Genomic DNA, 21784 nt, shown 5'->3' on the forward strand with positions numbered 1-21784 from the left:
ATGAAGATTGCTTCAGGCCATACAGAGATTTGAGAATACGACATACTTTCCTAGGATACTCCACCTGAAGATAAAACCCATGAGGGAGATCCATATAAATGACCTCTGTCAGATCACTGTTTAGAAAGGCATTCTTCACATCAAGCTGATGAAGAGGCCATGAGTGACATATCGTTAAAGAGATAAGAAGGCAGATAGTAGAAAGTTTGACTATAAGAACAAATGTGGCACCAAAGTCCTTTCTCGGAGTCTACGTAAATCCCTTAGCGACGAGGTGGACCTTATAGCGATCAACAATACCGTCTACAAGATACTTGACCATGAAAATCTATTTATAGCTAACAGTTCTCTTCCCAGAGGGAAGAAACAAGTTCCCTGGTGTGATTCTTCTACAATGCATCCATCTCAGTAGTCATGGCTCTAGTCTACTTAGGATCGTGTAAAGTCTCAAATATAGACCGAGGAACCTGAATAGAGTATGTGGTAGCAAGATAGGCTCAATAAGGAGTGAGACCCTAATAGGAAACAAACTGGGCGATAGGGTGATCAGTAACACACCCTCGCTTACCTTTGCGAAGTGCAATAGGTAAGTGAGTCAGAAATAGAAGGAACATGAGTAAATGTAAAAGGGGTTATACCTAAATCTAAAGAAGAGGTTGGCAAAGTTGAAGAGGAGAGACGGCAACAAGAGTAAACCTGCAGTGGCGGTGAAGATGAAGATGGAGAGAAAACTGGAGATAGTAGCACTATAGAAGAATGATACTACAAAGGAAAAACGTCATGCAAAGAAGATGCACGAAAATATGGAACATTTTCAAAAAATGTGACATCTAGGGAATGAATAATACGATGAGAGGGGATCATAAATAAGTAATCCAAGAAAATACAACGAATAGCTTTTTCATCTAGTCTGGTGCAATGGGGAGTTCTATGCTAAACAAAGCAGGTACACCCAAAAACTCTATGTAATGGTGAAGAGAGTGCTATCAGGTCGAAGAGTAAGAGGCACTTTTCCCCTTAAGATGTGATTCAAAATACGATTCAGGAAGAAAACAGCAGTAAGAACTGTCTTATTCCAATATGATTTGGGAACATGCATCCCTTGCAGAAGGTAACAGACGATGTTCATGAGGTGGCGATTCTTGCGTTACACCACCTCGTTTTGCTCAGGAGTATTATGGGCAGATTAATTGATGAAGCATACCATGCTCATGGAAATGGGACTGAATCCCATCAAAAATATGTTCTCCTCCATTATCTAGTTTAAGAGATTTGACAGTAATGTTGTACTGAGTTTGAATCATTTTAAGAAAATTAACAAAACTAGGGAGCACTTCAGAGCAAAAACGCATTAAATAAATCCAAGTATAATGAGAATAGTCATCAATAAATGTAACATAATATCTATGACCATTAAAAGCAGTAATAGGGGAAGGCTCCCACAGATCAGAATGAATTAAATCAAAAATAACATTAAATCTATGCATGCGAAGAATATAAGAGGTACGTGAGTATTTAGAAAGTTCACACACAGAGCACTGGAATTTGTGTTAACTACAAGAATTTTTTAAAGTAGGAAATAATGAACATAAATGTTGAAAATTAGCATGTCTTAAGCGAGCATGCTATTAGTCTAAAGTCTGGGAAGAAAAATAATTATTCCCAGTGAGTGGGAGGATGGAAGCTAGAACAGCAGTAAGTGAAGCTCCAAACAGGTACAACCTATCCCTCTCATACCCCTTGCCAAAAATCTTCCTTAAAGTCGAATTCTGAAAAACACATTGAGTAAGGAAAAATGTTACAAAACAATTTAGAGATTTGGTAATACTACTCACAGACATAAGATTAAGAGCTAGATAAGGAACATGGAGAATAGAATCAAGAAGAAAACCAAGGGATAAGGAGATAGTACCCTTACTATGAATAGGGGTAAGAGACCTATTAGCAAGGCGAACCTCCTTATGAGTAGTAGGAAAAAAATGGAAGAAATAAAATAATTGAACTCACCGGTGATGTAATCAGAGGCACCAAAATCAGTGACCTAGACCAGACGAGTAGAGCCAGACTGAGTGACATGGAATGCAGAAAAGGTACCTGGAGGTGTGGTAACAGATACGACTATAAAGGATGAGGGAATTTGAACCTGGAGTTGATCCCGTACAATAGTTGTAATCTATGTCTCATCAATAGTTCTAAGGGAAGCAGGATCAACGGAGGTAGATTCCACAACAACAGCACGAGGTTGTCCCCTAGAAGATCTCAACAGGTGGGGATAAAGTTGAAAACAGCGGGACTTCTCATGGTCAATCTTCACACAGTGGCTACACGTAAGACCACTTCCTTTACCACATTCACTGCTCCCACGGCCTTGATTCTTGGATCCTTGAGTACGGGAGTTGGAGAAATTCGAATTAGCTGCAAGAGCCATCTGATCTATATCTGGAACAGAAATAATGACAGGGGACTGAGTCTGAGAGGGAACTACACGGTGACGATGTTCATCGCTATCAATGGTCGCAAACGTCTCAAATAAGGAAGGTAGAAGAGTGGTATTAAGGATTTGGGCTTGCAGTGCCTCAAACGCAGGGCGTAGATCCATGAGGAATTGGTATGTCTGATGTCGAGCAATCCTCTTAACCACATATCCGGTTGCCTCAGCAAACAACTCAGCCATAGACTCATAGTGCGAGAGCTCTTCCCAACGGAATTGAAGAAATCCAAAGTAATTTGCAACACTCTGATTTCCTTGAGTAGCCTGAGCAATATTCTAGTAAAGCTCATAAATTCTCGAGTCATTTCGAACATGTGCATATGTCTGAGTGAGAGCTGACCACAACGAAGAGATAGTCCCATGATACATGAAAATAGTGTAGATGCGTTATTCCATGGAATTAAATACCATCCAAGAATGGTGCAATTATCGATTTCCCATTGTTCAAATTTGGGATCAATGAGGGGTGGCTTAGGAATAACGCCTAATAGCCAATCAGATTTTTCTCTACTACCCAAATAAAATTGCACAGATCGGGACCAAGACTAAAAGTTACAACCATCTAGTGGGACATTGGTTATATGCTGGACTGTGAAATTAGCCCCAAGGGTTGTGGTAGAGTCCTTAGTCTTGTGAGTCGTCGTCATTGTACACTATAAACAGGAAGAAACTTTGGATTGAAGGGAGATCTCCTGTATTAATACTGTCAAAGGCCGGAAAAAAAATAATACTACTAAGCATTTTCTGCAACACTAGAAACAACCGCTACTGGTGTCGTTGGGTAAGAAAGGTGCTAGTAATTCCTGTTGCACACCCAATAGCAAACCATCAAGTAGTTGTTGCTAGTATAAGGATTCCACACGGCCCCTTACTGTTGAAGGTCACAAAACAACACCTTGTGTTGTCATAAATTACAGAGACTCCACCCAGCTGTTGTTGCAAGGTTAAACCAATCAAAGTAGAGATGTCGTAGGTCACAGAAACAGCTTCTACTGCTGTTCCAGGTCTTCGCACGACCCTAGAGGTGTTGTAGGACCGATCACAAGGCAACCAACAACTGAACCAACCAAAGTAAAGATGTCGTAGGTCACAGAAACAACTTTTGCTGTTGTCGCAGGACTTCGCACAACCCTGAGGTGTTGTAGGACTGATCGCAAGACACCCAACAACTGGCTGATGCTGTCGCTGGGCAGTTTAGAGCCTGTAAGGCTTATCGCAAGGCACTCAACAACTGGGTGCTGTTGTCGCACAGCAGTTTAGAGCCTGTAGGGCTGATCAAAGGCACCCAACAACTGTCTGCTGTTGTCGTAGCTATCGTAAGTTAGATTGGGTCCAATAGGTCTGATCACAAGGCAAGTATGGGCCTGTAAAGCAGATCACAAGACTGGTATGGACCTATTAGGGGCAACGAAGGCCTATAAGGATGATCAAAGTTCACCCAATCAGCACAAGGGCTGATCGAAAAGAGAAACCTTAACGTATAGCAAAAAACACGCAAATCTCTATTGCAACATGTGAAGAACCAATAAAGTTTCTATCGCAACATGCGATTAAGAGAATATGAATCAAAAGGAAGAAAAGAGCCCCCAAAGGGGAGAAACTCCGAATGAGGCTGCTACTAGGTGATTGGGGTTAAAGTATAGTGGGATTAATGAGAGAAGGAAGAAGGGGGAAGAGGAGAAACGAAGAGGGAGGGCCAAAGTGGGTGGCGTTAGGTTTTTCTTTAGCTCTGATACCAAGAAGAATTTTAGAAGAGAAAAATCAAATCTCATAATGAGAGCTTGGCATACATTTATAACCAATAATAAGGGAATGGACATAAATGCCCTTACAAATAAATAATAGAAATAAACTAATATTAGTCAAACTAGAACTAACTATTCTAATATTTCCAATAAAAACAAGACAACAAAAATGTTCTATTCATTCTTTATCGCCTTGATGATTGATCTCTTTAATATAAAACCAAATTGGTCATCTTATATCCTTGTTTCTTGTGTCATCTTTATTTTATTATTCTTCCTATAATTCCGAGGTGCAACCCTATAAGATTGATGCTTCAATATTTGGTACAACAATAAACCTTAGTATTGTACCAAAATAGCTTTAGACCGTTTCATTTTCAGTTAAATTGAGTATTATTCATTCTACTCATGTATCGTATGGGACGAATTTTATATTCAATTATTCTACTTAATTGTGATTGATGCATGACATGCTTCTTCATGATTTTGGATCTGTTTTTCAACTTCTATGGTTTTAAGATAGCTTACATGTTTGAACTGGGCAAGCAGGAAAAAAGGCTTCAAGTTCAAAAGATCAGAAGATTGATGACAATGAAAACTTTGATGAGTTTCTCATGGGAATGTTTCCATAGTATCAGCCAAGTGTTTCATACCGATAAGAACCGTTTACGTACAATTACATGGTAGTGTGATACATAATCGATAGTCTATTAACATATTTCAGCTTCTCTGTATAGTTTTTAAATGATTCCATTCGAAGATCTCACTATTATGTCCGTGACAGAATGTTTTCTTTTCAAGTTCCCTAACTGCACTAGTTTTTGGAGGTGATCTTATATCTTGTCTTCAAGTTCTAGTCATACTTGCTGTAGTTTGAAGGAGTGTTTTTTTTTTTTTTTTTTTTTCAATATATAGTTTGAGAAGGTTTCTTTCAGGATTTGTTTGATTGCAGGGAATTCATTGTCATGGGAATACGTATTCCTTGGAAAAATGGTCATTGGAAAATGAATTCCACTGTTTGTTTGCATCAAGGCAATATAAAAAGAGATTTGGTTTTTAGCATAGTTTTAAATTTGAGTCAATTAAATTTTGAGGTGATTATGCCCCAAAATTTGATGGAATGAATTTTCCGGCAACTTTGCATATCATTTAATCAATTCAGTCAAGTCGGTTTGAAAATGCACCGAGTCAAATAAAAAATTCAATTGAGTTATTCGGCTATATATAATATTTTTTGTGAACATAAGATATAATTTTTATTTATTTTAAAATATTAAAAATTACAGTCATGAATTTAATATATTTTGGAAATTTTAGCAAATAAGGTCGCAAGTTTGCTTTATTCAGAAAATAGGGTCACTTTTAAAGTATTATAACAAATCAGTTGATTTGCTACAATAATTGCATGTTTTGACAAAAATAATCCTGATACCATTTGTTTTTATGATCTCCACTAAACTCAAGCACACAAGAATGCTTCTCTTCTACCGCCAATTTCCTTGGTCTGTTTGTGTGTATGTGTTACGTTTTGAAGAAAAATGGAAATCTGAAATTAACTCTTTTTCACCCTCTTTTCTCAGTTACACCTATTAGAAAAGAACATTGGAAAAATTAAAATCTGAAACCCTCTCATCATCTTCTTCATGGAAGCACATTGAATGTATGGGATTTACCTAATGCCTCTTTGCGGTCCGCCCTCTCCAGTCCAAAGTGGACCATCAAAGCAGCATGATAAGGTTCATATTTAAAGTATTGGTTCAAGACTCCATCCCCCGCTGTTTTCAACTTGGTTGGCTATTAGAAGAAGATCAGATGAGCCATGAACAAAATTGGATACCAAGTGACCCTCTAATAGACTTCAACTCTATAGAACCAGAAATCGAAGTCCATAATTTTAATGGATCGTGTTGGGCCATTTTTATATGGTATGGTTTTTTTATTTTCAGGATTTTGGGATCACTTCTTTTCTTCTTTTCTATTTTCAGGGTTTTGTGTGGTGTAATATGGTTTGTTTTCATCTGAAACCGTGTGCCCTTTGCATATGCTCAGAAATACAGCACGATGAAAAGATTGAAAGACTACATTTGTTGTGGGAGTAAAGCCCAAGATGGCAAAACAAAAAAATATGGAACTTATGTTTATTTTATGAAGTGGAGAAGTACTACCAGTGCCCTATATCCAGAAGAATTATGATTCCAGGGAAGGAAAAGCATCTTTGGCTTGTACATTAAAGAAGGTAAATCACTTCAGACTCAAATCTGAACAAACACTTTCTCAGAGTACTAAAGATGGTTTAGCTAAAAAGATGAGAGACAAAGGCTAACATAGATTACCACAAAACCTTATTAACATAAATTTGATCAAACGGTTGATATTTGGGTGCAAGAGATTTCGATTAGGGTTAGAGAGGGTTTCGGATTTCAATTTTTCCTGAGTTCTTTTTCTAATAGATAACGACCCAGTGAAAATTTTCAAGTTAGAAAATCTGTAGCATAGTCTTATAAATAAAATAAAAGAGAGTTAAAACCTCTTGTAGGACATAAAATCCTTGGTTTGCTTGGGTAGTTTGTTACTCGGATTAACTAAAAAGGAAACAAAGAGTTAAACATTTGTTTGGGACTTTGAATTGGGTATTTAGACCAGTGAATACTTCTAACTCTTCAATGTCAAAGTTGATATGGCTTTTAGTCCAACGAAGCATGATTCTCCTTCGTTGTTAGAACATTCGAACCTGAGTCTAACTGCGATCAAGAAATGCAAACCTTTTGTGTTGACAAGTGCGGCTCCTATGTCATTGCCTTTCTGGTTGACTGCTCCATCAAAATACATTTTCCACACTATATTTACTTCTTTAAATTTTATTTTCCTAAACAATATGGCTCCATCTGGGAAGTTGGTTCTTGGGAGTGGATAATCAGCTAAATGGTCTGCAATGGCTTGGTCTTTTATGAATTTTTACGTGACAAATGTAATGTCAAATTCAGATAATAACATTTTCCATCTTGCAATGTGACCAATAAGAGTTGATTTTTTTTAAAGTATTGCAAAAGTTTAAAAGATAGTGGCGTAATCGTTGCAAAACCTAGATTAGGGCACAATAAGTCTTTTCTAATGGTGTATATCTCGTTTTGTAATCAGTAAATTTCTTGTTTTGACATAGTATATCACTTTTTTTGCCTTACTCATCAAATTGCTCTAGCACACAACCCAATGAATTTTATTGAACTAATAGATACAATAATAATGGGCAGCCCGAAACTGATGGAATGAAGACTGGAAGATTTAGCAGTAACTATTTTATCTTGTTGAAAGTTTTTTGGCAATCTTTGTTCCATATAATTGGTATGTTCTTTCAGAGAAGTTTAAAGACAAGTTCATAGATAGTGGTAAGTTGTGCTATGAACCTACTTATATACTGAAATTCTTCCTAAGAACACTCTGATTCCAACGGCTTCAATTCGGTAATGGCTCTGACTTTGGCGAGAACAACTTCAATGCCTGTTCGACTGATGATAAATCTAACAACTTTCTAGAGATAGCTCCAATTACACGATTAGCTGGATTGAGTTTTAGGTTGTACATCCATAGGTGATTAAAAATCTTCTTAAGGTTTAGGAGGTGGTCTTCTTCTGTGCAGGATTTGACTATAAGATCATCGATGTACACTTCCATTTCTTTGTGAATTATCTCATGAAAAAGTGTTGTCATGGCTCATTGGTAGGTTGCCCCGACATTTTTCAACTCAAAAGGTACAACTTTGTGGCAAAACATTTCCCAAGGAGTAATGAATGTTGTTTTCTCCTTGTCTTCTTTTGCCATTTGGATTTGATTGTACTCGAAGAAATCGTCTATAAATGAGAATAGATTGTTAATGGTGGTGTTATCAACAAGTAAATCTATGTGAGATAATTGGAAGTCATCTTTGGGACTTGCTTTGTTCAAATTTCCATAGTTGACGCACTTCCATACCTTTTCGTATTTCTTTGGCACAGGAACTACGTTGGCGAATCATTCTAGGTAAACGGATAATTCTAGGAATCTTGTTTTGAATTATTTCTCGACCTCTTATTTAATCTCCAATGTCCATTATGGCTTCATTCACCTCAACCTCTGTTTTACTGGCTTCATGTGGGTAATCTAAGTATGACCATATCTGTATCCAACTCGAGCATGTCTTGGTACAACCAAACAAGCACATTTTTGTTGGCACACAAAAAAAATCAATTATTTTTCTGCTGTTCAGATAAAAGGGAGCCTATCTATACTAACCTAGGATCATCTTTAGTCTCAAGATTGGCAGGGTCAGTTTCCTCGACATTTGGTTGGGCACTCTTTTCAAGGTGCTCAACAAGTTCTCATAATTCTTTAGGAACGTCTTCTTCTCCAAATTTAAACTCCTCTTTGTCCCTAGAACGGTCAAAGTTGAGGTTGAATTCGAAGTCGAATATGGCCTTAGAAAATTTAGTCCATTCAAACAATTGTCAAAGGACTAGTTTTAAAATCCTTTTAGTTTTTAGGGAATGAAACATCTCCTATATGAGATTTGACCAAGGGCGAAGACTTACCACCTTGGGCTAGATTTTTTTTTTTTCAATTTCGTTACTGTGCTCGTATTCGATTTCCATTTTTCTTTGAAGGCCTTGAAGGTTCATGCTCTTTGCGTCGCTTTTAGGGAAATTGGGGTCCCTATTCAATTGCCTAGAGAAATTTTTTCCTCTGGTGGATAAATCGACCTTGACATTGATTAATTCGACTAGCTCAAAGATGCGATACACGATGGGTCTGAAATGACCATGACTTCATAGTCATGCTCATTACCAAACAATGATGCAAATGTATGATGTGATGATATGAATACAGGTGGATACGAGATACATTGGATCATCTTCGGAAACATGGGCTTTCGGACCCATTCCAACGATGGAACGTTTTTTAGAACGATAGGGTCTACCCCAAAGGGTTTGTTGCCTAGAGGTGGTGCAAGCATGCAAATACTCGATCGATGGATGCAACCTTTGTAGTTCAGCTTGTCCTCAGAAACATGGGCTTTCAGATCCACTCCGATGATGGAACGATTTTATAAAGATAGGCTCAACCCCAAAGGGTTTGTTTCCTAGAGGTGGTGCAAGCATTCAAATACTCGACCGGGTGCAATAACGAAACGATTCGATAGATGAACCTCAACCTAAAAAAGTGCATTGCCTTGGTTTTGGACTTAACCTGTGTGTTGATCTTGTCCTTGGAAGCAAGGATTTTCGGGCCTACTCCAACAAATTTCAATTGAACAAGTGTGCGATAACAAAATGATTCGTTGAAGCTCAGCCCAAAAGGTGTGTTCCTCATATTTGGACTCAACCTACGTGTTGATCTAGTCCTTGGAAGCATGGATTTTTAACCCATTCTAACAGATTTGTGATGCCACAAGTATTCGAATACTTGGCCGGGTATGAAAACAAAACGATTCAATGAAGTTCAACCTAAAAAGTGAAATTACAAGCTTTGTGCCGTGTCTAATCCTAGAGGGTATGAATAGGATGATAAAAATTTCTTTTTAAATCTCCTAGGTTCTTAAGACAAGTCTAATGACAAGTTCAAGTCACCTTGGTCTATTCAATAATAAGAACTTCAAGGTCGCTAGATTATGCTAAAGATAATAAAACACTTAAATAAACATAAATTTAAACCATGTCATTCATGGCAAAGCATGCATGGCATTCAACATCATTTAAGTACATTCATATGCAAGATAAAGCATAAGCATACATTTGAAATAGAGACACACGATATATAGTGGTTCGATAATTTACCTACATCCACAACTAAGTACTCTTCTCTAGGGTTTTAGGCTTCACTATCAAGGGAGATTTTTAGTTCACCTCAAAATCTTACAAAATAGATTTTTTTTCCCATACTAAATTTAAACCTTTGGTTCAAGCAAGAAGAATCTCCTTCAAACTTGTATATTTGTCCTTAGAGAATCCACAACCTTGTTCTCTTGATTAGAATCCTCAACTCTAGCAAAAGTTTGGTTTTTACTAGGAACCAAGAACTTTAGAGAATAAAAGTAGAAACAAAAAATACTCACAAGGACTCAACTCAACTTGATAGATCATCTAATCCGGTGTTTGAGTTCTTCATGTCCTTGAGATTCTCTCCTTCCATCACATTATACTCCTTGCTTCAAGAAAGTGCTCATTGCTTCGAGAGAGTGCTCTTTGCTCCATTAACATATTCCAATATGTGTGCAAGGGAATGATGGATGGATGAAGGGGGTTCAAACAAGGAGGAGGTTAGGTTGAAGGTAGGTTCGACTAGGGCAAAGGTCTACTATGAGTAGAGGGTGCTCTCAAAATAGTATGAGAGGAGAGAAAATCTTTTTTAGGGTTTGATCAACTCACAAATGAACAAAGGAACTCACTTATAAAGGGATTTGTGGCTAACAGATACCTACCAGGGGCGTTGTGACATTACCAAGGCCCTTGGTAAATCTAACGATCATATTTTTGAATTTGGGATCGAAGGATTTGCTTTACCGACGTCCCTAGTAGAGAAAATGAGAAGTTCAGTGCTCTTTGTCGGAGGCCCTAATAAATAGCCAAAGGGCCTTTATAAGCCAAAATTCAACTCTTTACGTTATACTTTTTGGAAGCTATAACATGTTCCCGGGGTGTCTAGTGATCAAACGGGTCAAGAAAAGTCATTATATTACCAATATGAGCTAACCAAAAATTCACCGAAGGTCGAGGTCTAGATGCTCACAAGGGACCCTTATAGCTCCCATGAAGCCATTTTGGGCTCCCAGATGGTTCAGTATGTTGAGGAATGGTCTAGGTGGTCTCATTACCTTATTAAGCTTGTGCACACACTTGGAACATTTTGTCGAGGTGTTCGAGGTTGCGCGGCTTAATTGGAGTCTTCACACATCTTCCAATACAAATCAATCCGGCACACAACACGATCTCGGGATTGAAAAAATGTAGAATTAATAATCTTCCCATTTGTCAATTACGAGACAAAACATAATATATACCAAGAAACTAAGAAACATTCTCAGAATGACCAACACACTTACGACCAATAAAATCTTACAAAAGTGTTTAAATATCAAAATCTAAGATTCTAACTTCTTCGCTTCCCCTTAGGTATTCATCCCCCTGAATGGCTTACCTGTTAAATTGAAATGGGATAGGACACACGGGTGGAAACTATTCTCCCCTTTTTTGTCAATATTTGACAAAGAGTGTAATCAACCCAATGTCCACGTAGATATAATAATAAGAAATAGAGGGAACAAATAAGCATGCAATCAATAAATATGACTATCAGAGCAAGATACATTAGAGGAAGCAAGAAAATACATGCCACACAAAAATATAACTATGAAGTACCGGCATGACATGTTACTCGACATATAAAGATATAACTCAATGAACCATGGTCGAAACATGCACACATGTGCAAATTAATATAAAAATATGCCAATAGCCGATCATAAACACACGAGACAAATATAAAAGATGTTACTATAGAGGAACATAATTGTTTTGATACAAAATGTGAGTCTATATTACAAATAAGTTCAAACATTTTTGTTGGGTCCACTATCCCAAAAAATGACAAAGTACATGACTCATACAGACAAAATATCATACAACAAATAGAAGTAAAAGTTACCTAGGTCCTAAGATATACAAACTTGACCTAAACATTACTAGAGTCATCCGAAATAATGAGACCGAAACATCATTGGAGTAACCCGAAGTGGCAAGACTAGCATCAAGAAATGGATCATGATGGCCACACACTCAAAATAGGCAACAAAAATAACATTGTATCTTTTTCATGCAAGACTCAATCTGGACAATAGATTATTGGAACTCACGTTCCAATCGCCCATGCGACTCAAAAATCTAATGTTGCTGCTCACCAAGGACCTACTACTACTACTACTTTTTAAAAGCAGTCATACGCACCTCGATGTCAAACTCCTGGCCAATCTTAGGTGTGGTAACCCAATCATCTTGAGGAAGATGAAGCTCATCATCTAATCATAATGGAACCGAATGAAACGGAGGTTGAGTACTAGGATCTTGTTTAAGCATGCTTGCCAGATACGATGCATCAAAAGTCTTGGCCAAATCATACGAAGAAGGCTGGCTCCAAAAAGGCACTCCAAGAAGAGATGAGTGAATAGGTGATAAAAATCGAGACTCTTCTTGGACTTTGGATACACAGTCAGTATGATGTGCTAAAGAATAAAATTTGGTAAGCATATTTATTGGCCTTGAACCACGTAGTACATCAAATCATATTGGTGCGATGCCAATTTGGTAGAATTCTCAGCTTGAGTGTACAATTTTTTTAGGAAAATATGATACAAAATTCTCAACAAAGTAAGCATACTTGTTGAGCGCAAGCCGCCATTGCCTGTGCAATGGAGTTTTCCATTAGGACCACATAAAATGAGGTGAAGTTGGTCCTGGAAAATCATGAAACCAGACTCTAACTAGAGCATTTGAACACTGGTGATAGGAACACCAAATAATCTACCAATGGTGTGCAAGATGACACTATACGGAGTGACGGCCGATGATTGAAAGTGATAACAATGAGAGATGGAGGTTCATACGCAAGTTCTATGACACTCGGGTAGGAGTAAATGCGTATTGGGTACACATCACCACCAAATTAATCATCTCTTCCAACCCACTCAATGAAGCATATAAAGTACGAGGTATCTATGAATTACAATTTCTTTGACGTTAAGTTCACACACGATCGAGCGTTGTTTGAGGGACTTGCAACGAGCAAGATATCCAAAAAGACCCTTGTGTTGTACTCCTCCAAAATCGGAGTCCTCTTCAAGAATTTGAGATGGTAAAGGCAATGAAGGTGATAGAGAAGTACAGCATGAGGAGGATGCCATATTTTTGGCACAAGTAGAGCGACGCAAAGATGGGTTTTAATATGTTTGGCCTCTTTTGGCCATGAAACTCATGAAGAGAAACATGTAGATGAGATAAATGAAGAAAAGGCTAAATATGGTGATTACAAGGGAAAATCTAAGGAAAAAATGGAGAAAAAACAAAGAAAAGATCACAAAGTGGGGGAAAGAGGACGAAAAATGGGAGAGAGATCAAAGAGAAATGAATATGAGGGAAAGGGAGATTTAAAAATGAAGTCGGAGCAAAATCAAATGAAAAAAATTGATTTTTGGGGGTTTTTCACGCTTACTACCAGAGTCGTCGATCACCGCCAGTCAAAGGAGGTTTTTGTCAAAAAATGTGTTTTGCATTTTTATTGCTTTAGACACCTTTGATAGGCGAATGATCCCTTTTAGCTTTTCACTCCCACACATGATCACTTTGATCATTTGACTAATCTTCGAACTCTATTTCTCCAATTTTCATAATTTTAGAAAATCCAAAATGTGATGGATAAAGTTCTGAGAGAACAATTTCCATCGAAAGAGAATTAAAAATGATATATATATATATATATATATATATATATATATATATATATATATATGTGTGTGTGTGTGTGTGTGTGTGTGTGTGTGTACGTATTTGGAACATTTTAGGGTCTATGAATCCAAGTCTACCAATAAAAACAAGTTCTAGATTAGCTCATTTTCGGCAAAATCAGCCATAATGGCCAAGAATAGCATGAAAATTTTCTCACAAGAAAAATTGTAGCGAAAGAGGTCATAACCTCAAGTTTCACTATAACGCACATGAGACAAATCCAATGACTTGAAATTGCTCATGTTGGGCATAGATCGAAAATTCAAAAATTATCGAGAGTGCACACGAGCACTCAGTCAATCTCTTGAACAGGGGCTCACAAAGAGCATACCCCAATGGATTTTCGAAGATGTTCAAATTGTATCGAATCCAAGGGTTTGGTGAGAATATTGGCTAGTTGACTCAGTCGAAATATATTCTAACGAAATGACGTGATCTTCAAGAAGTTCACATATGAAATGATGTCAAATGTCGATATGTTTGGTCCACGAGTGTTAGATTGGATTCTTAAAGATATTGAAGGCACTAGTGTTATCATAGAATAAACTCATCATCTCTTGATATAACCTGTAGTTTAGAAGCATCTACTTCATCATAAAAGTTGCACACATAAACTTTTGACCACAATATACTTGACCGCAGTGGTGGATAATGATTTGGAATTTTGTTTCTTGGTATGCCAAGCAACAAAACATATCCCTATGCGAAAATAACCGCCACTGATAGATTTTTTGTCATCAATGTTTTTTACCCAATCGGCATTGAAGTACCCATCAATATCAGAAGAGGAATCAAAGGGGTACCAAAAGGCGTATTTGGCGGTGCTAGACACATCAGATGATTCATTTAACAACCGTCAAATGCATTTCCTTGGGATCAGCTTGAAAGCAGACACAGGCTCCAACACTATAACGAAACAATTTGATAAAGCTCAACCTAAAAAGGTGTGTTGCCCAGATTTGGATTTGATCTGTGTGTTTATTTTGTCTTCGGAAGCATGGGTCTTTGGATCCACTTTGACAGATTGCGATGGCACAAGTATTCGAATACTGGGTCGGGTACGAAAACAAAACGAGTTTATAAAGCTCAACCTCAAAAGGTGTATTGCTTCAGTTTGAATTTTGATATAAAAGGGGTGAAGTCTCTCAATTTGATTTTTGAGTTTATATATTTGTTATTTAACAGTCATTTTGATGCGATACAATATAGATATATAACAAAATCGAGATGTTTACAAAAGATATGAAAGTTTCTTATAGTACTCAACTCCTTAGAAAAAAAAAAGGGATAGGTTTACAAATCTTCAGCCCTCCAAGGTAGGGCATGCTAGATCTAGTGTAAACCAATCAATAGCCATGTAGTCAGTCATCTTTTGGCTTCAGCTCATCGATGAGAGTGGAAGGTGTGTATATTGGACTTCCCAATGTAGTTGTCAAAGTATACGTCAGACTGGCTGGTGTAGTTGTTGGTGTATACGTCGAACTATCGATGGTTGCATTGGAGCTTCTCCCATTTGACATCTGGATTCTTGATGGACTACCCAGTACATTGATCGGGTTGTTGGGTGGACTGGCTGTGATTCTTCAAAAGGAGGATCCCCTCTTTAATCGCTTAAAGTAGACTTTTGACACCCCCATTCGAGCATCAATTCACCTGCAAATGAGTTTGCCCCTATCCAAGAGATTCTGGATGGCATGCTAAAGGGCATGGTACTAGCGAATATGATGGTCAATGGCGTCTAACAACTTGGAGAGTAGTTGTTCTATTCTCATGGGTAGTATGGTGAAAACAATCAGGTAGGCGGCAATGGCATGGAAGTTGTATGACTGGCTAAGCCTCCGTTGGTACTCAATGGCCCTCAAGAGAGCTTTTGGAGGCATGCTCTGGGTGCATTTCTCCCTTATATATCCTTGAGAGTCCTTTGGAGGACCCAAGGTAGATCTACATGTGCTGGAGATTGTAGCTCATGACTTCGCGGGTAAGGTTGGGATACATGTTGTGCGAATGCAATGCATGTGAGTGTGTGATTATAGCCTTTTTTAGATGTCTTGATTCGAGAAGAAGTATATTTCATTACTCTATGTTTGTGCAAGGTAACAAGATATCTTCAAGCCTTTGAATTGACAATTGAGAAGGTTTAAGGTCTTACCATAGTTGGTTTTTTTATTAAACAAAACCATACATAGTTAGACCAACTCATTTTTTATTTAGGGTTTGGGCCAACCACCCCTAATCACAAGAGGGTGACAACTTAGGAATATGTTAAAGGCCATGCATGCGACTCTGGGCAAGATATATAAGGTTACCCAGTCTTCAAACCTCCTTAAATACTGAAATACAAACATCTCAAGTTAGTGATTGGGCTAGATACTTTCACCTCTGCTACCAAAGGTAAATGACTGCAAGGTGCTAGGTAACTTATATCCAGGGTTTGATCGTTTTAAAGGAGGGGGGAACCTATGCAAATTTTCAATGAGTATGAATATGAGCAATACAAAGCTTTGAAAGTTAATTATGGTAATGAATAATTCAAAGAAAATATGTACAAAGCTTGAATCATAAATAACTTAACAAAATAAAACAAAGAAATATATCCCCAATATAGTCGCCAATTGTAACGCTCGCCCTCATAATGGGTCCCCTCTCTCTTTTTCTTTTAGTGCTTGGCTTTTCAATCGCACTGATACTTCCTTGGGCTGGAGTCCTACCCCACCCGAAGTTCAATTGAAAAGGGGGGTTGCTCGGTATGCTATGTAATTAATAGTCATCATTGTTCAGATTCAAGGGGTTGAACATGAACTATCAATCGAGATGACTTTCAATCTGGTTTGCATGATTTAGAGATGTGGGTAAGCGATTCGGTTGATAAAGGGGAAGGTGTGAAGCACCCCAAACCCTCTTCATAAGGGATGGTTGCTTTATATCTACATTGACCAATGCCTCATGTTTTGCTTTGCAAATTTGATAGCTTGATTGGTGAACGAGTGTGATTGAATCATAGTTTATGCAGGGGACAGTGAGTAAATCTAAGTAATCTCGTTTGATTGATTTGAAGTTGATGTTTTTGGAGTAGCCCTTGGTCGTTTCATTTGGTCATTTTAAATGTGCAATGCACAAAGAGGTATTCCAAATTACTCTGTTAGACTAAGAACTAAAATTGGGAACTCGTATCAAAAATTCTAATTTGTAAATGTAAACAACTTATTGATTTATAATTTTTATACTTGTGTATTCATCAAACGATCAAGTAGAGCTTCAGTGTGGTTCTGTATCCGAGACGGGATTCTGGTAGAGCTTCCGCAGTGTCGAGTAAAGTGGGATCGAGAATTCAACAACAGTTCAATACTATCAGGGAAAAGTAGGAAATGGTTTGGTCAATTCGGGTAGAGTTTTGACTACGTGAGTGATGGGGGAGATTTTTATGAAGGTCGGGGTAAAGGGATTAGGGTTTCAGGTTTATCGGATCGTCGTGATATCTGGTCGAGTGGTTCGAATAACGAGTTAGTTTATCGAGTCGTCAGGAAAATGACAAGTATCAAGGGAATAGGTGGGAGAGGTGTGTCAAAATGAGGGGAGGAATACCTTTTTTATAGGGCATAGACCGACCTTGAATCTCTGTCTTTGTTGTCCCATCAACAGCATGTTTACACCCATGTTGGGGGTAGTTTGGGTGGTTGGGTTGTCATCCTAAACTGACCAGACTGTTGCAAGTCAGTATGGGCAATCCGTAATCAAATATGCTTGATTTGACTTGGAAAGTTGGTATAAGGTTGACTTTGTGTGTGGGTTGGTGGACCCATTAAGGTTTTAGGAAGTTTCAAAAACTTGAAAAAATCACAATTTTTGAAAAAAATTTGGTAGATTGATACAAGGAGGGGTGTTTGAGGTTCAAGAAAGTTGTGGGAAGGTTCGAGTGAGCTCTAATACGATGTAGAAATCTGAATTTTATTTAGAATTCTTAGATAAATAATACATAACCTAATAGGATATTAAAAAGATTACATCAACCAAGATATGAAACTATCCTATTGAAAGGGAAATAATTATGCATTAATCTAAGCCATACATGTGTCCAAATTGGTTAAGTGGTACCAAGCGCTAATCAGCATACTGGCACTGTCTTGCAAGCAAGACATGTCAAAACAAAAACCTCCCTAGTCTGGCTAGTAGAGCAGCATAACATTAAGCAAGATCAAGTACGCCAAGCAAGACAGGCCAAGTCATAGAGTAACCATAAAGCTGATACGTGCACGTCAATCCCAGAGATCCCGAAAGAGATCTCTGTAGTTTTGTACGATCAATCCAAGAGATCCCGATTAGGTAAGCAAGTCCGCAGATTCAGTAGATATCCCATGATTATAGCCTATAGAGGGAGAAACCCTATGGGTGGATAGGGGGGATAGATAGCATAGTAAGCACTATTAGAGGGATTGGAAGTCTAACCAATACTTTAGGTTATTCTTCGACTTCTCTAATTTGAGCGTTGGAGTGATTTTGGCAGGTACTACACCATTGCAAGGGGGGTGGTGGTAAGAACAACTTTGGATCAATGTGGTTGGATTCATCAGAGCCGTCCATCAGATTTTGATCTTACAGAATTGGCGTCATCCATGGGAAAACCAATAGTAAATTGATTTCAGTCGAAAAATGGTGAGATCCAAAATAACTAACGAAGTCAATGCGCCCTCCACTAGTGGCTCCAACTGCATATGCACAACTCCTGGCTATGTTAGATGCCATGAGGAAACAATAAGAGGAGATGCAGAAGAAGATGGATGACTTAGTTGAGTAAAATCGGAATTTGAGTCAGCGTCTAGATAACCAGCAACGAACGAGGCAAAATAGTCTACCGAAAGATCCCCAGCCAGCAAGCAAGGACGACCGTGCCTCGAGTACGGAAGGGAGCGCACTATTGCTAATCCCTACGAAAGAAAGTGAAATAGAGAATGCTACTACAACCACTCATATTGAACCTGTAATAGGCTTAAATCAAGAAGAGGTTAGAGAGATGATTAGAAAGGAGAATGAGATGATAAAAATTATCGATGCAAGTCATCCGGGAGAATCAAAAGTCTCCATTTATGATAGAAATCTTAGCAGAAGAGATCCCAAAGAAGTTCGTGCCGCCGTGTTTTATCCCTTATTCAGTGACGAAGGGCCTAATGGAGCATATTTTTCATTTTTGGCAAATGCTTGCGATGTGGGAGAAGGAAGGGTTGATGTGCAGGTTGTTCCCCTCAAGTTTGCAGGGGAACGCACTAACCTGCTTCCACAAGTTGCCATGTTGGTCCATCACATCGTTTGAGGAGCTTTACACTACATTTGTAATATGATACATCAACAACAAGAAGAGTAGTGGAGACATTGACGCGCTGCTCAGCATGAGGCTGCAGTTTAGGGAGAACCTCAAAGAGTTCACAAGGAGATTCAAAGAGGAATTAATGTTCTTAGAGAGTTGCGATGAGAGAACAGCTGTGGTGGCATTTAGGAACTCATTGTCATCTAGTTTGGGGTTGTCTAGGTCCCTTGTGAAGAAAAGATCGGAAACGCTGAACGAACTATTTGAAAGAGCAGAGAAGTACATTTGCTTACAAGATGACCCTTGGAGTTCTGCTGGGAAGAGCAAAGTAATACACGTTGTGGTAAAGCCCAATAAGTAGTATCAGCCATAGCAACAAAATAAGAAAAGACCGCTTGAGCAAAATGGGGAGAGAAAAAATGAGGGACGTATTTTACTATGCCTCCCAACGAGATTTTGCCACTCATCGCACATGAACCATATTTCGAGTGCTATGTGCCTCTTCCTCAAGATCAGATAAATAGAGATGAGAAGTACTATGAGTATCATAAGGCGCGGGCACACACTATCAACAGATGTCAAGCCTTGAGAAAATTCCTGCAAAGGCTGGCAAAGTAAGGCAGGTTGAGAGATCTGCCCAGAAGACAAATAGAGGATCCACCCCAAGACAGGAACCATAGGGCTAATCAACTAGATGTTGAAGGGCAGTAATGATATATGTTGTCCTCATATAGGAAAGAGGAAAGTCAGGACAGACTAGGGTTGGTGAAAAGATTAAAAGTAGAAGGGCTGAACACCTGGCTCACATCTTTGCAGCAAAGAATGGGCCTACAAAGCAAATAGGACCCTTCAGTGAAAAAATAGTGGCGTTCACTAAGAAGGACTTGGAAGGGGTAATGAAGCCCCATTGTGACATGCTTGTGTTGACGTTGTAGGTGGGCACCTTTACACTCAAAAGGGTGTTGATCGACAGTAGTAGTTCTATAGATATCTTGTATGCTTCGGCCTTCTTGAATATAGGCCTCAGCAAGAATGTGCTCAATCCAACGGGAGCACCATTGATCAGATTTGATGAGAGATCCAATCAATTTTAGAAGGAAATAGTATTGCCTGTGCAGGCAGGACCAGTAACCTTGATGACTAGGTTCATGGTTGTTGAGGCGAGTTCACCCTATAACACCATTCTGGAAAGATGGTAGACACATGAGATGAGAGCGATTCCATCTATGTACTACCAGGTCCTTCGATGTCCCACGCCACAAGGGATATGGGGCATATTAGGAGATCAAGTGGCAGCTCAAGTGCGGACGTTGGGCAGGGAAGAGTCATCCAATACTAAAATCCAACAATAGCAATTATAGTGGGGGGGAGAACAAGCCTGGTGGACCCCCATGCCTAGAAGGCATCCAGATGGTAGATGTGGGAGAAGAAAAGCAAATTGGAGTAATGGTGGAATTGGAGTTGGGAAAGCTGAAATAGTTAACGAATTGTTTGAGAATAAATCAGGACGTCTTCACCTGGTCCATAGAAGAAATGCCAAGGATCAGTCCGAAAGTAATCTATCACCACTTAAATGTAGAGTCGACCTTCAAACCGGTCAAGCAAAAGCCAAGGAGACTAGTATCACAATTCAGGGAAGCAGTGAATGAAGATGTGGGCAGGCTAATCGGGTTAGATTCATTAGGGAGGTGTAATTCCCAGAATGGATAACGAACATCATGGCCATACCTAAGAAGATGGGAAGGTTAAAATCTATATAGACTTCACAAACTTGAATAAGGCATGTTTCAAAGATAGTTTTCCAATGTCAAGGATAGATCAGTTAGTAGATGCAACTTTCGACCACGAGAGGTTGTCTTTCATGGATGGCTACTCTAGTTACAATCAGATACAGCTCAACCCAACAGATCAGGAGAAGACAGCATTCATCACAGAATAGGTGCTATATTGTTATAAAGTAATGCCCTTCAATCTAAAGAATGCAGGGGCTACTTATCAGAGGTTAATAACATAGCTTTTCAAAGACCTATTGGGTAAAACGGTGGAAGTATACATAGACGACTTGCTGGTCAAGAGCAAAAGGAAGGAAGACCATGTTATTAATTTAGAAAAAGTCTTTTCCCGAATAAGGAAAGTGGGGATGAAGCTCAACCCGGATAAATGTACTTTCACATTGACTTCAGGAAAATTCTTAGGTTACCTGGTCACGACAAGAAGGATCAATACTAATCCAGATCAGATAAGAGCATTATTAGAAATGACTTCCCCAAGGACTCAAAAGCAAGTCCAAAAGCTAATTAGGAAAGTAGTTGTCCTAAATCATTTCATTGCCAAGACTTCTACTAAATACAGACCCTTGTACCAGTTGTTGTGAAAAAACTCTAAGTTTGAGTGGACAAAAGAGTGTGAGCAGACCTTTTCAAAGTTGAAGAGGTACCTCGGCAAACCACCCATACTCTCAAAGTCCGAACTAAGAGAAGAGTTGGGATTGTACTTGGCCACTTCAGAACATGCACTCAACTCAATCATGGTCAAGACTGGAGCAACAGCAGAACAACCCATCAACTTTCTGAGCAAAACCTTTACGGATGCAGAAATGCGTTACTCAAGACTCAAAAAAATTGGATTAGCCTTAGTCTACACAGTGCTACGCTTGAGACCATCTTTTCAGGCACATCAAGTGCAAGTCATCACAAAGTTTCCCTCAAAGTTTGTATTGGGA

The 21784-nt window shown here is 38.6% G+C and overlaps 1 protein-coding gene across 4 annotated transcripts in view; it reads left to right on the top strand.

The window, feature by feature from the left end:
• The window catches only part of LOC147386653 (folate-sensitive fragile site protein), a 58410-nt gene extending 53303 nt beyond the window's left edge, over positions 1–5107 (top strand). For all 4 annotated transcript variants that reach the window (XM_086422547.1, XM_086422546.1, XM_086422548.1 and 1 more), the window contains one exon: positions 4786–5107. In XM_086422547.1, coding sequence (XP_086278673.1) covers positions 4786–4868 — 83 coding nt within the window. In that variant the 3' untranslated portion in view covers positions 4869–5107. The remainder of the gene's footprint in view (positions 1–4785) is intronic.
• Positions 5108–21784: the final 16677 nt, after the last annotated feature.

This window comes from Akebia trifoliata, chromosome 14 (assembly GCF_017979445.1).
Source record: "Akebia trifoliata isolate Shusen 1 chromosome 14, ASM1797944v1, whole genome shotgun sequence".
Taxonomy (NCBI): Eukaryota; Viridiplantae; Streptophyta; class Magnoliopsida; order Ranunculales; family Lardizabalaceae; genus Akebia; species Akebia trifoliata.